This window comes from Corella eumyota, chromosome 6 (genome assembly GCF_963082875.1).
Source record: "Corella eumyota chromosome 6, kaCorEumy4.1, whole genome shotgun sequence".
In the NCBI taxonomy this organism is placed as follows: Eukaryota; Metazoa; Chordata; class Ascidiacea; order Phlebobranchia; family Corellidae; genus Corella; species Corella eumyota.
The window spans coordinates 6326899-6345820 of NC_137495.1; the positions used below are offsets into that span (position 1 = coordinate 6326899).

The 18922-nt window shown below is 30.9% G+C and overlaps 3 protein-coding genes across 3 annotated transcripts; 2 read left to right on the top strand and 1 right to left on the bottom strand.

Annotated features, from left to right (window-relative positions):
- The first annotated feature begins 4 nt into the window (after nucleotides 1-4).
- On the top strand, nucleotides 5-5320 carry LOC145754716 (uncharacterized). Its single transcript, XM_082570820.1, has 13 exons — nucleotides 5-115; nucleotides 210-333; nucleotides 477-630; nucleotides 829-1046; nucleotides 1156-1305; nucleotides 1773-1868; nucleotides 1957-2101; nucleotides 2319-2450; nucleotides 2807-2982; nucleotides 3060-3176; nucleotides 3305-3413; nucleotides 3710-3817; nucleotides 4301-5320. Exons 1-13 carry the CDS (start codon nucleotides 48-50, stop codon nucleotides 4348-4350), a joined length of 1647 nt encoding a protein of 548 aa, XP_082426946.1. The 5' UTR covers nucleotides 5-47; the 3' UTR covers nucleotides 4351-5320.
- On the top strand, nucleotides 5320-7588 carry LOC145754719 (tRNA 2'-phosphotransferase 1-like). The gene is made up of 6 exons (XM_082570822.1): nucleotides 5320-5463; nucleotides 5721-5893; nucleotides 6313-6429; nucleotides 6634-6745; nucleotides 6913-7014; nucleotides 7141-7588. Exons 1-6 carry the CDS (start codon nucleotides 5388-5390, stop codon nucleotides 7161-7163), a joined length of 603 nt encoding a protein of 200 aa, XP_082426948.1. The 5' UTR covers nucleotides 5320-5387; the 3' UTR covers nucleotides 7164-7588.
- A 4429-nt stretch (nucleotides 7589-12017) lies between these two features.
- On the bottom strand, nucleotides 12018-13952 carry LOC145755171 (cyclic nucleotide-binding domain-containing protein 1-like). The gene has a single exon (XM_082571396.1). It carries the CDS (start codon nucleotides 13676-13678, stop codon nucleotides 12233-12235), a length of 1446 nt encoding a protein of 481 aa, XP_082427522.1. The 5' UTR covers nucleotides 13679-13952; the 3' UTR covers nucleotides 12018-12232.
- Between the last annotated feature and the right edge of the window lie 4970 nt (nucleotides 13953-18922).

The following is an 18922-nucleotide window of genomic DNA, read 5'->3' on the forward strand; positions in this document are numbered from 1 at the left end:
ATTTAGGTGATTTTTAAGATAAAAAAAGAATTAAAATATTTAATAAAATGTCAGTTATTTGTGAAAGAGAATATAAAGGAAACCACATCTTAGACATTTTCAACAAACTAAACAAGTAAATCATCTTTTTTTTAAAGTTGCCAGTTAAACATTTATGATATTGCTTGTTATTTTTCTTGCATTGGTAATTGTACCTTTTTTGTTTGTAGTGATAGAAAGAGTTGCAAAACATTTTGTGATGTCACAATCAACGCAGATTCTCACGAATTCTCAGCCCACAAACCAGTATTGGTTCTTTTCTGTGAATTCTTTGAAAAGCTGTTTATGTCGGAGGTAAAAAACATTTTTTTTACAAAATGTTTAGAATTTATATTGTACCCCTTCTCTAAATTATACAGTTTTAACTTTTATATCAATGTTTGATGCATTAACACTTTAAGGTTTAAATATTTAAATGGTAAATCTATTTTAACCAGATGATGGAGAAATACAGTTCTTCAGTTAATGTTCATGAGATCAGTCACAACATAATGGAAATAGTTATTTCATTTATTTATACTGAAAAAATCTTGATCACCAAGGAAAATGTTTTTGATGTTTTGGCTGCTGCTGACTTCATGCGAATTCCAGGTAAATTTTTATAAAGTTTACTTGGTGACTTTATTTGTTTATTATATTGTCAATTGCTATTATGACTTAATTTCCTTATTTTTCCCATTGTTTTAACTTTGTTGTTTGCCTATTTCATATTTAAAAATATATTTTTTTTAAATGTGTCATCATATAAAATATTTTACGTAATTTTAAATATTTTCCTTATTTTTGCAGCACTTACAAAGTTTTGCGGAAACTTTCTCAACGACATGCTTGATCTGTCCAATTGCTTGCCCATACTTGCATTTTTGCGACTTTACAATCTGAATAAATTTACTCAAAAACCTGTCAAGCTGATTTGGGAGAACTTTGAAAGCTTAACACAGATGCCAGAATTTCTTCTGATGAACGATAATGATTTTCTGTTTGTCCTCAAATCAAAACCCAAAAAGGTGTGTAACAAAGCAAAAACATATTCAAAAAGGCAGTTTTGTCTGGTGCAAATTTTAAATATCCTTTTAAAAAAGATTATTGAAATGTGTTATGTAAAATTTGTTATAGTATTCCAATGAAAAGGTGGTATACGAAGCTGTTATTAATTGGATAAATCATGACGTTGACCAGCGAAAAGTTCATTTAAATAAACTTTTTCAATGCATCGACCTTGAAAAGTTTTCGAAAAGCTTTTTGCAAGAAGTCTTGATGGAGGAGGTAAGAGAATATTCTAATCATTGCTTTGTCCTCTTAGTATTAAGTTCTGTAATTTAAAACTTACTGTACCAAAGGAAAAGTGTTATTAAATAGGGTTCTAGCTGTAAGCCTAAAATACAAAAGTCAATTGATAGTAAATTAGTAAAATAGTACAAAGTTAAAATTGGCCTCGATTTTTTATTAATATTACTATTATCGATTTTGTAAGGCTGTCTTGGCCTTTGCTTAGTCGTAAGTTGCTTGTGACAGTTTTATTTATTTTTGATCATTTTTTATAATGGTTAACCGCTAATTTTGGCTTAGTTAAGTTTGTGCAAATTATAAGACGTTAATCAAAGGGCTATAATTGGAAACTGAACAAAATTGCTCATAAAGTGACACCGAGATAAAAAATAACTTTAATGTTTAAAAATACAATTTCCAGATTTTAGACTACAAATATTTTAAAAATAATTATTTTTTTATAGAAATTAGTTATGAATTCAGTTGAATGTATGCAAGCTATTGTAACAACAGCCTTTGCTATGGCTGATGTTACGGAAGACCCTGATGTCCAGTCACCGGTAATTAAAATTATGAATTTTAAACCCAAATTGCGAATTGAGTTAATGATTAACGATTCTTTTTCTTTAATTTTTTTTTATATTTTAGATAAGTTCTTCTCCAAATAATAACGTTGAGAACACTGAACCTGGCCCATCTAATAAACAACCAAGCTATAACCGACCGTTTAGTCCTAACGCACAAAATAAGAAAAACAAGCAAAACCCAGGAAAGTCAGGAAGAAAACAAAAGGGTCAGAACTTTTTGTCAACACTGGTTTATATCATTGTTAAAATCTAAACACAATTTAAATTAGAGTTGCTTAATTGCTTGCCAAAGAACAACATGTTGTTTAAATACATTATTATAATTTTAAATGTTAAAGCCTTTGTTGAGGTTTAAAAATAACTGTTGGATTTATAGAAAAATAAAACTTAGTATTTAGGGAGTAACTCTTTACATAATTTTAGAGTTTCCGCGGAATAACAGAAACCTAGTTTCTAGTAATCCCGAACATCAACACATTGTGGATGTTGAGGTATCTAAGGAACTTGCAAAAATACTTAGACATGGAAAATACAAATGGATCAAAATGGATAAAAGTAATTTTTGTCATTATTATAAAACTTTGTTATATTTATATATTTATATTTTTTTGTGTATATCTTTATCCTCGATGTGGGAAGATCGAATCCGCGACCTAAACATGGAGTAACATCAGTTACTCCGACCCAGTCTCGAGTTGGCTTAGGCTGTTTGGGATATTATATAGATTATAATTACCTGATAATTAAACTGCTGGCTCAGCAGGAGTTTAGACTGTTTCTAGCCCTTACTCAAAGGCACAGCATGAGAGTGGTGAGGATTAAACCCATGACCTCATGTAGTGTAGCAAGTGTTCCTCCACTACACCACATTGCCGATAATGTGTAAATATTAAAAATGTACATTTTTAAAGATGGATACTGTTTCGTGGATGATATAACCGGCTGTAAAAAGTTTTTGGATCAGTTTGGAAAAGTTGATAATCATGTGATTCAAAGAATCGTTGATCAGGGTGGCAGAAAACGATTTGCTCTAAAAACTGAAAATGGCCGTCTGAAAATTCGAGCCATTGATAAACACACTATTCATGTAGGTTAAAATTTTTTTTTTATTTTTTTTTAAATACAATCATAAGCGTACACTGTAACAATAGTTTGATTCTACAGGTTGAAGATTTAGAATTGGTCCCTATTTTGAATGCTCAAAATTATTCCAATATTTATCATGGAACTACACTGGAGAATTGGGACAATATTAAATATGAAGGTCTAAGCAGAAAAAGGGTAAATAAAATATAGTTAAGTGAATGTTTTGAACGTTGTAGACAAAAACTCTTTCAATTTTTTAAAGGTTTTGTTACAAATTTAAGAAAAATTGTACGCCACATATTTCATGCATTCTTAAATTTTAGAGCAAGTTTATTCATTTCTCTAATGGCATGGGCAAGATATATCATCCTCTAGAAAGGTCAAAAAAATATGACATAGCAATTAAGCTTAATCTTCGTATGGCAATGCAAGGTAAACCATATGACATGTTTTTTTTGAATATATTTTTCACTTAATGTGGGAAGGTCGACTTCACAACCTTAACATAGAGTAACAGTATGTTCTGACCGAAGCTTGAGTTGTCTATGACAGTTTTGAATAATATAGACTATATTTTCCTGATAATTCAGCTGCTGATTTTGTGTGGCTCAGTAGATGTTTTTACCGTTTATGGCTCCTTACTCAGGGGCGCTACAGCATGAAAGCAGTAGGAACCTACCGCACTTTAAAATATATTTTATACCAAGCAATATGTTTTTTATTTTTAGAGGGACTTAAATTTTTCGTTGGTGCAAATGGCGGAGTAGTATGTGAGGGTGACCATCAAGGAAAAATCGATCCAATATACTTTGAGTTTGTTAAAAACATTGAGACTAGTAAGTTATAGAACTTAAATTTTTTTTATTTAGTTGCAATATTTAATACGACTAATAAATAATAAACAGCATTGTATGTTATTAATACTACAGTTTCTTTTTATTAATTAGGTATTAAAAAAAAATACCGGCAGCGTGGTGTAGTGGTAAAAACATTTGCTACACCACACATAAGGTCGTGGGTTCAATCCCCACTGATCTCATGCTGTATCCTTGAGTAAGGCGCTATAAACGGTATGAACTCCTGCTGAGCCAGCACTTAATCAGCAGCATAACTATCGCCCAATTATAATCTATAATATCCCAAACTGCCACAGGCAACTCGGGACTGGGTCGGAGTAACTGATGTTACTCTATGTTTAAGTCGCGCATTTGACTTTCCCACATCGAGGATAAAAAAAAATATATATTTTGACAAAACATCACTTCTTGATTTAAAAATCTTAAAAATTGTGGTTTTACATTTTTTCCGTTTAATTTTAGACAAACCCCTCAAGTTTAGAGTACCACGTGACTACGGGGAGTATGAATAAGCAGACTTTAAAACTAGTAATGGAAATTGTATTTATTTGTGAAGAATTGATATTGTAAGGAGATTTGTAATTGATTGTTATTGTTTGCTTTATGCCTGGCTATGCTGAGTAAATGTGTATTGTATTAAAATGTCGTTTCATTTGATAAAACAAATTTTTTGTTGTTGGGTTTGGTGACCAAGTCATTATGTACTACAAATCCACACATTTATTTTCCAACCCTTGTATTTTTTTTCAGCGATTACAAATGTTAAGCTTAAATATAAGTTTGGTTTGCATAGCTTAACTTATGAATTCCTGATTTAGAACTCTTACTTGAAACACACTGACTGTGCTTTACTTTAAATCTAAAATATGCATCAAACTGGCGCACTAACTGCTCTCTTTAAACCCAAAACTGCTTGCTATTTGTTTTAAATTAATTATGCAAACGTTATGTTTCTGCTTTGTGCATTCTTTTTCTTTAAGTTCGTATTGTTCCACTTTTAAATCTTTCAATATATAAAAATTGCTGTTATTGTTTTATAAGTTATCAGAAACGTTTGTTTGTTTTTATTTAGCTTGTAAATAATTATTAGATATATTTTCGATGTTGTTCCAATATGTTATTTTTCCGTTTCATCACTCCCTTTTTTCCTAATCGCAAGACAATAGAACTTGTCACTTGTCACATTTAACTGTAAATAATTGTGGGTGGCTGTTATGGGGTATTTTTGGAAGTAGTTTTTTGGGGGGTAATTTTACTGTTTTTCTACAATTTTTGAATTATGTATTTGCCGCCTATTGACTTTGTGTGTGTTTTCTGCCCTTTTTTAATTTGAAATTTATGTTTTTTAATTTGAAATTTATATTTAAACATTTCTTTGGGGCGCAAAAATATTTTTCTTTGCCTAGCAATGACAATAAGAATTGAGACCCATAACAATGTGATTGTAAATATGCATTGTAAATATGTGTTTTTATTTTTAGACGACTTATACCTAGTTTAAGAATTTTGAATTAAAAGCTGTTGTTAAATGTGTATGGTTTGAACAAAGATGAGTGACGTGGCGTTGTCCAAGGAACTCGTCAGAATTGTGAGGCATGGAAAACATGGATTACCTATGGATAGTTGTAAGTATTGGTTTACTATTTAATGTATTTCTAATAAAAAGTAACCAATATGGTAAATAAATGTTATATGTATATATTGTTATTATGTTAACTGTCTATATATATATATAAATAATGTTTATTTTTTTAATTATCTAACTCATTCAGGTAAACGGCTTAAACAAGAAAAAATGTTTTATTGTTTAGTTATTTTTCTTATATTCTTTTTAATTCTTGGTATTTCTTATCCTTAATTTGTAAAACTTTTCTTTTTAAAGCTGGATTTGTTGCAATAGACGACATAATACCAGTTCTAGAACCCCAATTCGGCCAACAACTTAGTTTTTCTGATATTCAGAATGTCGTAGGAAATAATAACAAGAAAAGATTCGAGTTAGAAAACAGAAACGAGAGATGGATGCTAAAGGCAACACAAGGTCATACTGTTAAGGTAACATTTTTTGACAAAGCTATATACTACATGGTTGAATGCTAAACAGTGACTAACGTACCTTATAACAGGAAGCCGTTGGTTCAATACTCACTGCTAACACACTGAATTTTTTTCAAATTCACATATTGTCTTAAAAAGTTACACATTGTAACGTAAATTTGCCTGTAGTCTTTTGTATGAAAGCCGTATTATTATTTTAAAGTATTTTATCACGGAATATTAACACACAACCGTCCACAATTTGCATTTTAATACGTTTTAAGTAACAAGTCACATGGTACAGCCCACGTGATAGAGAGAAAGTGTGAACACGTGACTATAGGTGTAAACACGTGATTAAATGCAGATAACAACTTCAAGTAAATAAGATTATGGCGCACTCGTTACAATATAAAAAATAACATTAATATTTTTAGGTTGATGATTTGGGTTTGGTTCTCATAAGAGACCCTCGAAAATATCCGACTGTTGTTCACGGAACCAGAATGGGTTACTGGCAAAGTATTCAGTCAGGGGGCCTTAAACGAATGAAGGTAATGTTCTAGTACCTAAGTCAAACCACGTAGCCATTCAAAAATACAGTTTTGTAAATTAAAACTAAAAGGTTTTCTTCATTACAGCTCTCTAGTTACAATCTAACCACCTTTATTAGTTCATAAAACCGCTTTTGTTTAAATAATTATTTGTAATAATTTTCGATTTCAAAATCAAAAAATTCTACAGATTTTTTTTTTCAGAGAACTCACATTCATTTTGCGATCGGTATGCCCGGAGATCGAAATGTAATTAGTGGCATGCCAGCCGGCTGTGACGTAGCTATTTACATTGACATGGATAAAGCAATAGGAGGTGTTTTTTTGTGTATTTTATAGAAATTTGGAAAAACAGTTATTTTAGATTGTATATCAATCCTAAGTTTTGCTGTGTAGCATGTTACTTTTTTTACTGTTTTCTTGCTCCGACTTTAGAAGAAAATTTGTTTTTTTTATTAACATGACCAATATGTTGTGATGTAGACGGTTTGGAATTTTACGAATCTAGTAATAAAGTGATTCTGTCGGAAGGAGACCACAGTGGTAAAATTCCAAGTCGATATTTTAAGAAAGTGATTAACATACGTAAGTATATTCAGGTGTTTTATAAATGTCTTTATTTAATTTGGTTTAAAAGGGTATAGTTCTAATATAAAAAGCAGTGTATTTATTTAAACCTTATGTTCAAGTCGTTATTTTATTTTTTTTCAGATACTGGAAGCAGTTTGCTGTGATTGCCCTTTTGAAATTTAGGTTTTTAAATTTAAATTTTTTAGCAAACCCTAAACAGGTTATCATTATTTTTAATTTAACATTTATATATATTATTTTGTTGTGACTGTTTATCTTATTTTTTCTTCAACGTTTTTTTCGCGTTTTTTTTTAGCTTTCAAAAGTTCAAATGTACGTTTTCGTTGCTTGTAGCACTTATTCTTTTAAGGTTTTCAAACACAAGAAACTATATATCCAGGTCAATTTAGGTATTACACCTAAATCAAGGAAAACTAATGATATTTTTGATTTAAAAAATATTCAAGTTTCAGATGTATATTTTTGTTGTCTTTTGTTTATATCATGCTGTTATGACTTTGTTAAACGCTGTTGTTTTTTTTTAGAAATGTTTAAGTTGGTTTTAATAAAAATTCGCAAACAAAGGAAATGTAAGTTTTAATTATATTTTTTTTCAAACTACAAAAATTTAAAAAAAAAAATTTAAAATATTTACTTTAGCGGGGATCGAACTTCGACTTTTGGGCCAGTTTTCTTTAAATAATATAACTTGTTTTAAAACGTTATGATAATTAATATTTAATCAAGTCCAACTTAAAATTTAGACAATGCTATGCGTTTGTAAAGTTAAGTTTAAAATAACTATAAGCATCTATAACTATATATGTATACACAAAATAAAAAAAAATCAAGGCTCGAATTAAGTAACTCAAAAAGCGCCGTTGACTTATAGTAATTGCCGGCAGGAAAGTTTAAAAACGCTTTTTCTACGCGCAGCTAAAGAAACGGGTCATTAGCTAGTTGACAGGGCAGTAGTGATGGCCATTGAATTGAGCTGGTTTTAAGTTATTGATTGTTTGTAAAATCAAAAATGTCATTAAAATCGTATTTAGAAATAAAATTAGCCGAACTGATCAAGTGCACTATCTGTTGGGGAGAATATGTAGAACCAAAAATGCTAAAATGCCAGCACGTTTTTTGTTGCCAATGTCTACAAGGTAAATGTTTAAGTTGTTTTTGGAATCATTGAACTTGCTTGGCATAAATAATTAAAGTAAGTAGGCGAATAAAAATCGAACTACATGGCTTAGAGCACATACGTATAATAGTTGGACACACTTTTTAGATGAATTGGTCTACTAACTAGCTTTTTTAGAGAAACCAATTTTGTTTTAAACACAGATTAGATAAGTATTTTCTGTAAATCTGCCACGTGGATTAATACACCAAACTTTTTTTTCCAATATGTTTTATAATTTTATATAAAAACTGAATATGTATATTGCTAACACCAACTTTTATTCAGATTATGTCAATTCATTCGATTATATGGTTTTTGGTATAACCTGCCCGCTTTGCCGAAGTTTCACCAATCTTAAGGGCAAAGATATTAACTGTCTTCCAAATAGCCTAAATGCCCAAAATCTTGGACAGATATTAAAAGAATATAGGGTATATATTTTGTTTATGTTTGTTTCAAGTTATACTTTAAATGCTTCATATTTAAAATTAACCGGTTGTTAAATTGGATTTCTATCGTTTTACCAAAAAACGCTGTTTCGACTACACCAAAGATATAAGCTAAAAATCAATTTTATACTATGGCAATCAAAGTGCACAGTATTTTGCCTGTTAAAATTTCGCCCAGTTTACGCTATTGGTAATACTTTGAAACTATGTTACTGATTTAAATATCTAAACCTGCACTATATGTATACTTTCAACAGTTTTATATTTATTTTAACTTCAGACGTCTACTGCTTTAAAACCAGAAGGAGTCAAAAAGGAATTGGTTGTAACAGCAAAAATCAAAATTGAAATAATTGAAAAAGCAGGAACGTCGTCTAGAAACGGAAAGGTTCGCAAGAAGAGTAAAAAGCCAGCCTTTCTTATCGCTTGGAAAAGAGACGGTAAGTTATATATAAAAATCAAAGGCTTTAGATTTAAACGTTGGCGTATACTTAAACGCGCACTTCAGACGTTAACGTAAACACAGGCGATCGCAGGCGCACGTGATACCTATGCAGTAATTCGTTAAACAAAACAACACTAATGTTACATAAAGCGTATAGGCCTATTCTCATTGTTGTTGTTTTTCTTTAGTTTCTTATAAGGGACTATACTAAAGTACGGGATGCGGGATAGTTCGGGACCGTATGTAAACGTTAATAAAAATTCGCGGAATGCGAGGCGGAATAAATGCAGTATTTACCTTAAGGTCTTAGAGATAATGCGAGGTTGACTTTAAAGGCATAGGAATGAATAGAATAATGCTAAAACGACTATAAAGTGCAAGGGAAGATTGGGGAAGGGTATAAAAATTCCGTCCTTTTCCGCATTCAGCGTCTTTTTGTTAACGTTTACATACGGCTTCAGTATTTCCCGCACCCCGCAACCTTTCGTATCCCGTATTTTAGTACTACCCCTTATAAGCTGTAAATTTTAAAACGCAATAATTTGAATCTTGAACTTTTACAGTTATGAAATTTAAGGATGTTATTTACCATTATAGTGACAAAATCTAAAATTTATCATAACTTTTTTATTACTAATTACCAAATAATAAGCGTTTGTTTATTAAAATTCAAATATTGGTATTTAATGATTAAAATTTAATCAATTGTATATTATAATATTACTTAGTCGAAAACGGGTTGGAAAATTAATTTTTGTTTATTATATTTAAATGCTTGTTTGTTTATCAAAATTTAAATATCGGTATTAAGTGTTTAAATTTTAATCAACTGTACATTATGATATTAATAATTTAAAAACGGAACACGAATTTAATTTTTGTTTGTTTATTATATTTAAATGCTTGTTTGTTTATAAAAAATTAAATATTGGTATTTAGTGTTTCAATTTTAATCAACTGTATATAATAATATAAACATATAAAAACGGATTTAAAAATAATTTTTATTTGTTTAATATACTTAAATGCTTGTTTATTTACTAGGAACAAAATATCAATATTTTGTTTTTAAGTTGTGTTTAATTGCTTATCATATCGTCACAATTCAAAAAAAGTGTTTAAAGATAGGTTTTCGTTTGTTTTTTTTTAAATTAAATGCTGTTTTTTTATTAATAGTATAATAATTAAATAAACTGAATTTGACTAAGATATTTATTTAGTATAAAATATAAAAAAATTAACAATTTTAAACTAAAGACTTTTTCATAAAATTATTCAAAATTAATTTTTAAAATAAATACACAATTAACGTAACTGAGCAGTTAGTACTTAATTTCTAAACCTATCGTACCTTTTAAAAAATAAGAATAAAATCCTTCGTTTTGAAATCATTTTTGTTTTTAATTTTAGAAAACGGACGATTGCAGCGAAATGGAGAATAGTGAAACAACTTGTCGTTTTTTTTTTGTTATGAAATTTATGAAATAAAGCTTTCTGTTTAAATAAACTGCGTAACGTTTAGTTTATTGACCTATGTTGACCTCGTATAATCTTAAAGTGAGACCGGCGCGCAAAATAAATCAGAAATTTTAAATTAAATTTTAACAACGCCGATAGAAGTGCATTAGTCTAAATAACCTTTTTGCAAAAAAATAACAAAAAAATTATTAATTTATATAATTCTGACAAACTTACGTATTATTTTGTAAATGTCAAAACTAAGATGTAATTACTCATCTAAATGCGGTATAACCTACAAACTAACATACTAAATAAAACAATTTAACGGAATGGTAAATTTGGCCGAAGATAAAAAAAATATCTCGGCCTTTTTTTGCAAAAAAGGCATTAACAGTCTATTATAAAAAATTCCTTTCAATCTAATTTAAGTTAATTCAACGTCTTAAAAATCAAGTTTTTGACGAATTTCTGTGACTTATTTTTTCCCCAAAATGGCGATTTTTGGCATTTTCTACAAGGGCCTTGGTGTTTTTGATAAAATTGGCCAAAAATGAAATAAAAATTTTTTTGCACTTTTTTTTGCAAAATATTTTTGCATTTGCATTTTTTTTGCATTTGTAGTTATATCAAATGCAGCAACAGTAATTTCATAAGAAAGGTATTTCAATGATATTTGTTTATCTATTGTAATTCCTTCGGAGGAGGTATATTGTAACTTTCAAAAAGTTTTTACTTTGCCGAAATAATAATGTTCAAAAAAAAGTAAAACTTTCCTAGAACGTTTTAAATAAATTTTTTTTGTAAATTATTATGTGAAGTTATTATTTCCAAAGTGTTGAATCACTAAGGTATGTAGGCTTGCATAGCAATACCTTGTTAATTTTTAAGCACAATTACTGTCCTGTTATGCTTTAACCTGATCTGCGGGTGAGCTAATTGCGTAACGAAAGTTAATTGTGTAGTGACATATTTCTTACTGTATTAAAGTTCTAATTTCGATAAAAATTTAATTTGTTAAGAACATTTAATTTAAATATTATTTAATATTGAATCTTAGTTTGGATAAATGTTTCAATATTAGTTGTCAATTTAAATAACTTTTTAATATTGAATAATAATTTTTAATACTTATTCTGTCGATTGCGATCTTATTCTGTCGATTGCGATCTTATTCTGTCGATTACGATCTTGGTCTTTTAAAATTATTACTGAAAACCAGATTTTATTCCGATATGGTATTTGTTCTTCATACATCTATTTGTAAAACCATCAAAATTGGTATATTATATTATTATCTCGTAGGTTATGTTAAGTAAAAGTTCACTTTACGTCATGTGTAATATTCCTAAAAAAACTTTATCTGGTGATTAGAGCTTAGTCCTTTTGTGGTCATATAACTTGCATGAAATTCCTACGCACCCCCTATAAATTACAATGTATAATGTTATCTTACATTTTTGTAAATACATTTTTTTTACTTGCGTAACACTATAAGGAATTTTATTTAAGTATTCGATTTTGTAAATTGCCCATACGACAATGACAACAGTACGTTATAAATAAATACAAAAAAAACATTAATAAAAATTAGGTAAAAAAAAATTATTGGAAAATAGGTAAAAGGAAGTATAAACCAATAATACACAGTGTTATTGAAAGTTTTTATACATTTGTTTTGATTAATTGAAAAATTTAGTGTTATCGGGCCCATTTACCATATCCAGGCGTTATACCACAGTAGTTGATAGTCTGCAGCAACACGCTATGTTTCAGTTTGTCCCAGTCGTCCGTCATTTCTTGCTTTATAAAGTTTGCTTGGATGTCCTCATCTGTCATGTTGGCAAATTTAGGCCTCGTGCTTTGAGACAACAACGTTCTGGTTGTAACATCGAGACCTTCTAACTTCGAAGGTTGGATCACGCCCAACTCAAGCTCTGTGGTTGCGACCACGGAACACGCAAACGGCTTCTGTTCTAATATACTGTGCTCTCCTATTGAATCACCAATGCCCAAAGTACCCATTGTTACGCTTTTAAACAGGCGGCGCTTTCGTCCGTCTGGAAGCGTTTTAATGGCCTCCACTTGCTTGAAAACGTCGCATATACCCTTTCTTATAAATACAATATATTCCGCAATCTGGCCCTCCTCGGCTATGACTGTGTCAGGTGGAAGAGTTTTCCATGTAATAAGAGCTGCCAGTTTTTTAACAGACAACCCTGGCCAGTTCTTGTAGGTCTTAGTTGCCTGGACAATCGCTGTTTTCTCGTTTTGTATTCTATCCTGAAATCGTTTCAGTATTCTGTTGTAGCCTGGTATGGATATCTTAAGAAGTTGGCAGTCAGGCTCAGTCGTTATGCAAGTCAACACTTTGCTGTTTACCTCTCTGTTCTCAACTTGTTGTAAAGTACCGAACCACTCTCCCACGTGTAGTTTGGGGTACTTACTTCTTAGCGTCGGCGTCGGGCATGGAAATATATCGACGTCAGAACCGACCTGAACAGTGTCCCTAAAGTAGGGTAAGGTCTGGGGTCGTACACTTCCACGCAGAACCATATATATTCCAGTGTTACCAAACAAAGTTAAGCCATTTTCTTGATAAGTTTCAAGCGTTGCAACAGTAGCAATCTCTCTCAATATAGAATAATTTTCCTGCTTGTTGTCGGCGACTGCACTTAGTTCCAAAGGCCATATGTCTCTTAAGACTTGGTACACTTTTGTGTGTTCTTTCTTGGCTCGTTCGAACGGCAACTTTTTTAAAATTAACCGCAAAGTTGCGATATTTTCATCTCGGTTGAAAACTAGATTTTCCGTTTTTGTGTCAGATCGATGCCTCTGCTTAGAGATATGCAACCTAACATCATGCAAGGCTGGATCGTCGTATTCGGTTGTCGGACCAACATCAATCACAGGCTTTAACTTTTCCCTGTAGGCAGCAAACCTTGATCTTGGTCTACTTAAATGGGCGTGTGCCAGCTTGAAAGACTCAGTTGGTTGATTGGGAATTGAAGGCTGTAGGCTCGGGGCTTTTGTAAAGACTGTTTTAAAGTTTTTCATAAAATGATTGTGTCGTTCGTATTCGGGTGACTTTTGAATTGAAGCAACACCCTCACTGTTGAACACTTTTAATTTATTGTAGTCGATCATTTTTATGTAAATTTATCTGTTTTTTTTTATAAGACAGATGCTTACCCCAATTAAATTGTGTCAAAAAACAACTTGAAGTTAAGTTTTGTTTGTATAAAACTATGAAAACATTTACAAATTCGAATTAAAAATTAATATTTAAAAACCTTACATTAGTAACTATAGTTGCTTTACGAGGGCACAAAAACGTTCATCTTTTTTATTAATTATATTGCTTACAATGAAAGCTAACTAGTTTAACTTCTCGGGCTGAAATTTATCTTACAATAGCCCCTGGTACCCTTACATGTCAAACTGTGTACATACATACTTTTATACATTACACCTTCATTCTTTCGCCAACGTTAGCGATATGCCTGGGCATTGTTGCTTTCAATACAAATCTCTTTAAACAAATACAAATTCGTACTCGAGTGGGGCTTAAACAGCTTTTGTTTTCCATTCTTCAACGTTTCGAGGATATTGAAGCAATAGTATTACGAAATATAACACCGGATCGCTATGTGTTGATATATTTTTGGTGCTGCGTCACTTGTAAATGGAGGGCTTACACATGCACACGTTTCTTGTTTATATATAATAGCTGGAATAAAGTGATATTAATGCCATTGTGTAATATTGCTAAATATTTATATATTTTTAAGGTGAAAAAACGATTCAGTCAAGAAAAAATGAAATAAACATCGTCGGGAGTATTTCTGGTAATTGGATCAGCAAAGATAAAGTAAGTAATCTCTTTATATTACGCTAAGAGAAAAATCACGTTTTTATTAAAAAATAAATTTAAAAAAAAACGACTCTCGTGCACCATACCTTGCAGTAAAAAATATAATTGTAAAATTTAAAAAAATATTTTTGGGTATTTAAGGGGGGAAAAAATTCCTTACAATCTAATTTGAGTCAGTTTAACCTTGGTGTTTTTGCTAAATTTGGCCGAAAATGAAAAAAAATTATTTTTGCATTTTTTTGCAAGAAAGGCATTAACAGTCTACTATAAGCCATTCTAACGTTTTAAATCTGTTTTTAACAATTTAAAAATCACGTTTTTTTCAAAAAATAAAAATTGTTAAAAAGCGACTCTCGTGCACCATCTTGCAGTAAAAAAAATAATTACAAAATTTAAAAAAAATACTTTTGGATACTTTGGGGCAAATTAATTTCTTACAATCTAATTTGAGTCAGTTTAACGTCTTTAAAATCAAGTTTTTGTCAAATTTCGTTGACTTATTTTTTCTCCCCAAAACAGCGATTTTTGGCATTTTCTACAAGGGTATATATAAGCCTTGGTGTTTTTGCTAAATTTGGCCGAAAATGAAAAAAAATTATTTTTGCATTTTTTTGCAAGAAAGGCATTAACAATCTACTATAAGCCATTCTAACGTTTTAAATCTGTTTTTAACAATTTAAAAATCACGTTTTTTTCAAAAAATAAAAATTGTTAAAAAGCGACTCTCGTGCACCATCTTGCAGTAAAAAAATAATTACAAAATTTAAAAAAAATACTTTTGGATACTTTGGGACAAATTAATTTCTTACAATCTAATTTGAGTCAGTTTAACGTCTTTAAAATCAAGTTTTTGTCAAATTTCGTTGACTTATTTTTTCTCCCCAAAACAGCGATTTTTGGCATTTTCTACAAGGGTATATGGTGTTTTTGCTAAATTTGGCCGAAAATGAAAAAAAATTATTTTTGCATTTTTTTGCAAGAAAGGCATTAACAATCTACTATAAGCCATTCTAACGTTTTAAATCTGTTTTTAACAATTTAAAAATCACGTTTTTTTCAAAAAATAAAAATTGTGAAAAACGACTCTCGTGCACCATCTTGCAGTAAAAAAAATAATTACAAAATTTTAAAAAAATACTTTTGGATACTTTGGGGCAAATTAATTTCTTACAATCTAATTTGAGTCAGTTTAACGTCTTTAAAATCAAATTTTTGTCAAATTTCGTTGACTTATTTTTTCTCCCCAAAACAGCGATTTTTGGCATTTTCTACAAGGGTATATGGTGTTTTTGCTAAATTTGGCCGAAAATGAAAAAAAATTATTTTTGCATTTTTTTGCAAGAAAAGCATTAACAGTCTACTATAAGCCATTCTAACGTTTTAAATCTGTTTTTAACAATTGGAATATCACGTTTTTATCAAAAAATAAAATTTGAAAAACAGCAACTCTCGCGCACCAAAAAAAATGTTTAGTTGTGATTTTTTTGTGTTGAGCGATTTTTTTTAAATTGACATATCCCACTAATTATATATCTTAACAATTAAACTTCGATCTTTCATCTCCCGCGTTAGCTCAGTGGTTAGAACGCCAGGCTGCAAAGCATCCAGTTTGGGTTTGATTCCACGGTTGGGTGTTCTTGAAAAATGCGCTGAACAATGTTTTGAACAAATCTTTCAACCGTGTCTACATTTAAATATCTTTACAAATTAACCCTCGATCTTTCATCCCCCGCGTTAGCTCAGTGGTTAGAGCGCCAGGCTGCAAAGCATCCAGCTCGGGTTCGATTCCACGGTTGGGTGTTCTTAAAGAGTGCACGAAATAATGTTTTGAACAAATCTTTCAACCAAGTGTCTACGTTTGAACAAAGGTACCCTCGAAAATGCAGGAGATTAGGTGCCGCCACGCTAGCTGGTGTGGAACAGTCGAATACTTGCGAGTCGGCTATGCTGGGTACGATACCCAGCTTCGGCACACGTAGTCGCCGGATAACCATCGCCGAAGGCGATGGGAGCCGATGAGGCGTCGCCGGTTCGAATACCGCCCCCGGCGGAGGTGCGAGCGCCAAAAAAATGTTTTTACTTTTAGAGACTTTTAAACTTCAAGATACATTAGACACTTAAAGAACTTTAGATACTTAGAGATACTTACTAAAAGAAAAATTTGACAAACCACTGATGTCCGGGTTGTTGGACCCGCCACATCCGTCGAGGGCGGTATTACTTTAACCCGAACTGTGATTCGACTTATTATGGTTGGCTTGAACAACCGCAACGTCGTCGTCGCTCGAAACCCCTTATGCGTGCGAACACACAGTCCGAGGTATGTGCGCCTAGTACTCCGAAGAGGCGACGGAGCCGAAGGCGACGTAGCGCCTTGTGGGCCCGTGCCCCATGCCGTGCTGGGTATCGAACCCAGCATAGCCAACTCACAAGTAGTCGACTGTCCACTCCAGCTGTCGTGGCGGCACCTAATGAACTGCATTTTCGAGGGTACTTTCGTTCAAACGTAACCACTTTTCGCAAGATTTGTTAAAAACATTGTTTTCTACTCTTAAAGATGCCCAATCGTGGAATCGAACCCGAGTTAACTTATTAGCAGTCAAGCGCCTGAACCATTAGGCTAACGGGGAAGATGAAAATTCCCCTTTTATTTGTAATGTTATTTAACTATAGTCTGATACGTCCAACTAAATAAACACTAATCTTCTGCATTTTTAAGGATACTTTTGTTCAAACGTCACTACTTCTTGCAAGATTCGTTAAAAACATTGTTTCTACCACTCTTGAAGATGCCCAATCGTGGAATCGAACCCGAGTTAACTTATTAGCAGTCAAGCGCCTGAACCATTAGGCTAACGGGGAAGATGGAAATGTGCCCTTTTATTTGTAATAATATTTAACTATAGTGTGATACGTCCAACTAAATAAATACCTAATCCTCTTTTTTTAAGGACACTTTTGTTCAAACGTAGACACTTTGCAAGATTTGTTAAAAACATTGTTTTAGCTACTTTTGATGAAAACTCAAACGCGTAATCGAACCCGAGCTAACTGCTTGACAGACACACGCATCAACTACTAAGCCAAGCGGGAGGATGAAAATAGACAATTTATTTGTAATGATATTTAACTAGTCTGCTAAGCCCAATAAAAAGTTTCGTTAACAATGTCCATTTATGAAATGGTATTATAGCATAATTTTAGTAATAATATAAGATTTTAGCAAACTTTTAATTAAATGCAAGTAATCTTAACAAGTATCAAGTTTTTGTTAAATTTTGGTAACATATTTTTTTCCTTAAAATGGCTTTTTGGCATTTTTTACAAGGGTATGTATAGCCTTGGTGTTTTTGCTAAATTTGACCGAAAATAAAAAATAAAAAAATTTGGCATTTTTTTGCAAAAAAGGCATTTACAGTCTACATTAAGCTATTCTAATGTTTTAAACCTGTTTTTAACAATTTAAAAATCACGTTTTAATAAAAAATAAATTTGAAAAAAAAACGATTCTCGTGCACCATCTTGCAGTAAAAATAATAATAAAATTAAAAAAAAAATAGAATTTAGGACATTTTGAAAAAAAAAAAATTTTTAATCCAATATTAGTCAGTTTAACATCTTTAAAATCAAGTTTTTTTTAAATTTCTGTGAATCACTTTTTACCCAAAAAACAGTGATTTTCGAGATTTTCTACAAGGGTATATATAGCCTTTGTGTTTTTGCTAAATTTGACCGAAAATGTAAAAAAAAAATATTTTGGCATTTTTCTTCAAAAAAGGCACTAACTGTCTACATTATGCCATTATAACGTTTTAAATCTATTTTTGACAATTTAAAAATTACGTTTTATTAAAAAATAAATTTGAAAAATAGCGACTCTCGTGCACCATTTTGCAGTATAAAAAATAATTATAGAATTTAAAAAAAAAAATTTAATCATTTTAGGGCAAAAAATTTCTTTTAATCTAATATAAGTCAGTTTAACGTCTTTGAAATCAAGTTTTTGTCAAATTTCGGTGACTTATTTTTTCCACTCAAAACAGTGATTTTCGGCATTTTCAACAAGGGTATATATAGCCTTAGTGATTTTGCTAAATTTGGCCGAAAATGAAAAAACAATATTTTGGCATTTTTTTGCAAAATAAGCATTTACAGTTTACTTTAAGCTATCCTAACGTTTTAAACCTGTTTTTAACAATTTAAAAATCACGTTTTATTTAAAAATAAATTTGGAAAAAAACGACTCTCGTGCACCATCTTGCAGTAAAAATAATAATAATAATAATAATAATAACATTTTTAAAAATAGAATTTAGGACATTTTGAAAGAAATTTTTTTTTTGTCTAATATTAGTCAGTTTAACATCTTTAAAATCAAGTTTTTGTTAAATTTCTGTGAATTACTTTTTCCCCCCAAAACTGCGATTTTCGGCATTTTCTACAAGGGTATTTGAGCCTTGGTGTTTTTGCTAAATTTGGCTGAAAATGAAAAAAAAATATTTATGCATTTTTTTGCA

What these genes read in the sequence shown, in the direction of transcription:
- LOC145755171 (XM_082571396.1), bottom strand. Translation starts at nt 13,678, where the DNA reads ATGATCGACTACAATAAATTAAAAGTGTTCAACAGTGAGGGTGTTGCT.
- LOC145754716 (XM_082570820.1), top strand. Translation starts at nt 48, where the DNA reads ATGTCAGTTATTTGTGAAAGAGAATATAAAGGAAACCACATCTTAGAC. An exon ending in ATTTTCAACAAACTAAACAA is followed by an intron (nt 116 to 209) that starts GTAAATCATCTT and finishes TTTTGTTTGTAG; the next exon opens with TGATAGAAAGAGTTGCAAAA. An exon ending in TGTTAAAAACATTGAGACTA is followed by an intron (nt 3,818 to 4,300) that starts GTAAGTTATAGA and finishes GTTTAATTTTAG; the next exon opens with ACAAACCCCTCAAGTTTAGA.
- LOC145754719 (XM_082570822.1), top strand. Translation starts at nt 5,388, where the DNA reads ATGAGTGACGTGGCGTTGTCCAAGGAACTCGTCAGAATTGTGAGGCAT. An exon ending in GGGGCCTTAAACGAATGAAG is followed by an intron (nt 6,430 to 6,633) that starts GTAATGTTCTAG and finishes TTTTTTTTTCAG; the next exon opens with AGAACTCACATTCATTTTGC. An exon ending in CATGGATAAAGCAATAGGAG is followed by an intron (nt 6,746 to 6,912) that starts GTGTTTTTTTGT and finishes GTTGTGATGTAG; the next exon opens with ACGGTTTGGAATTTTACGAA.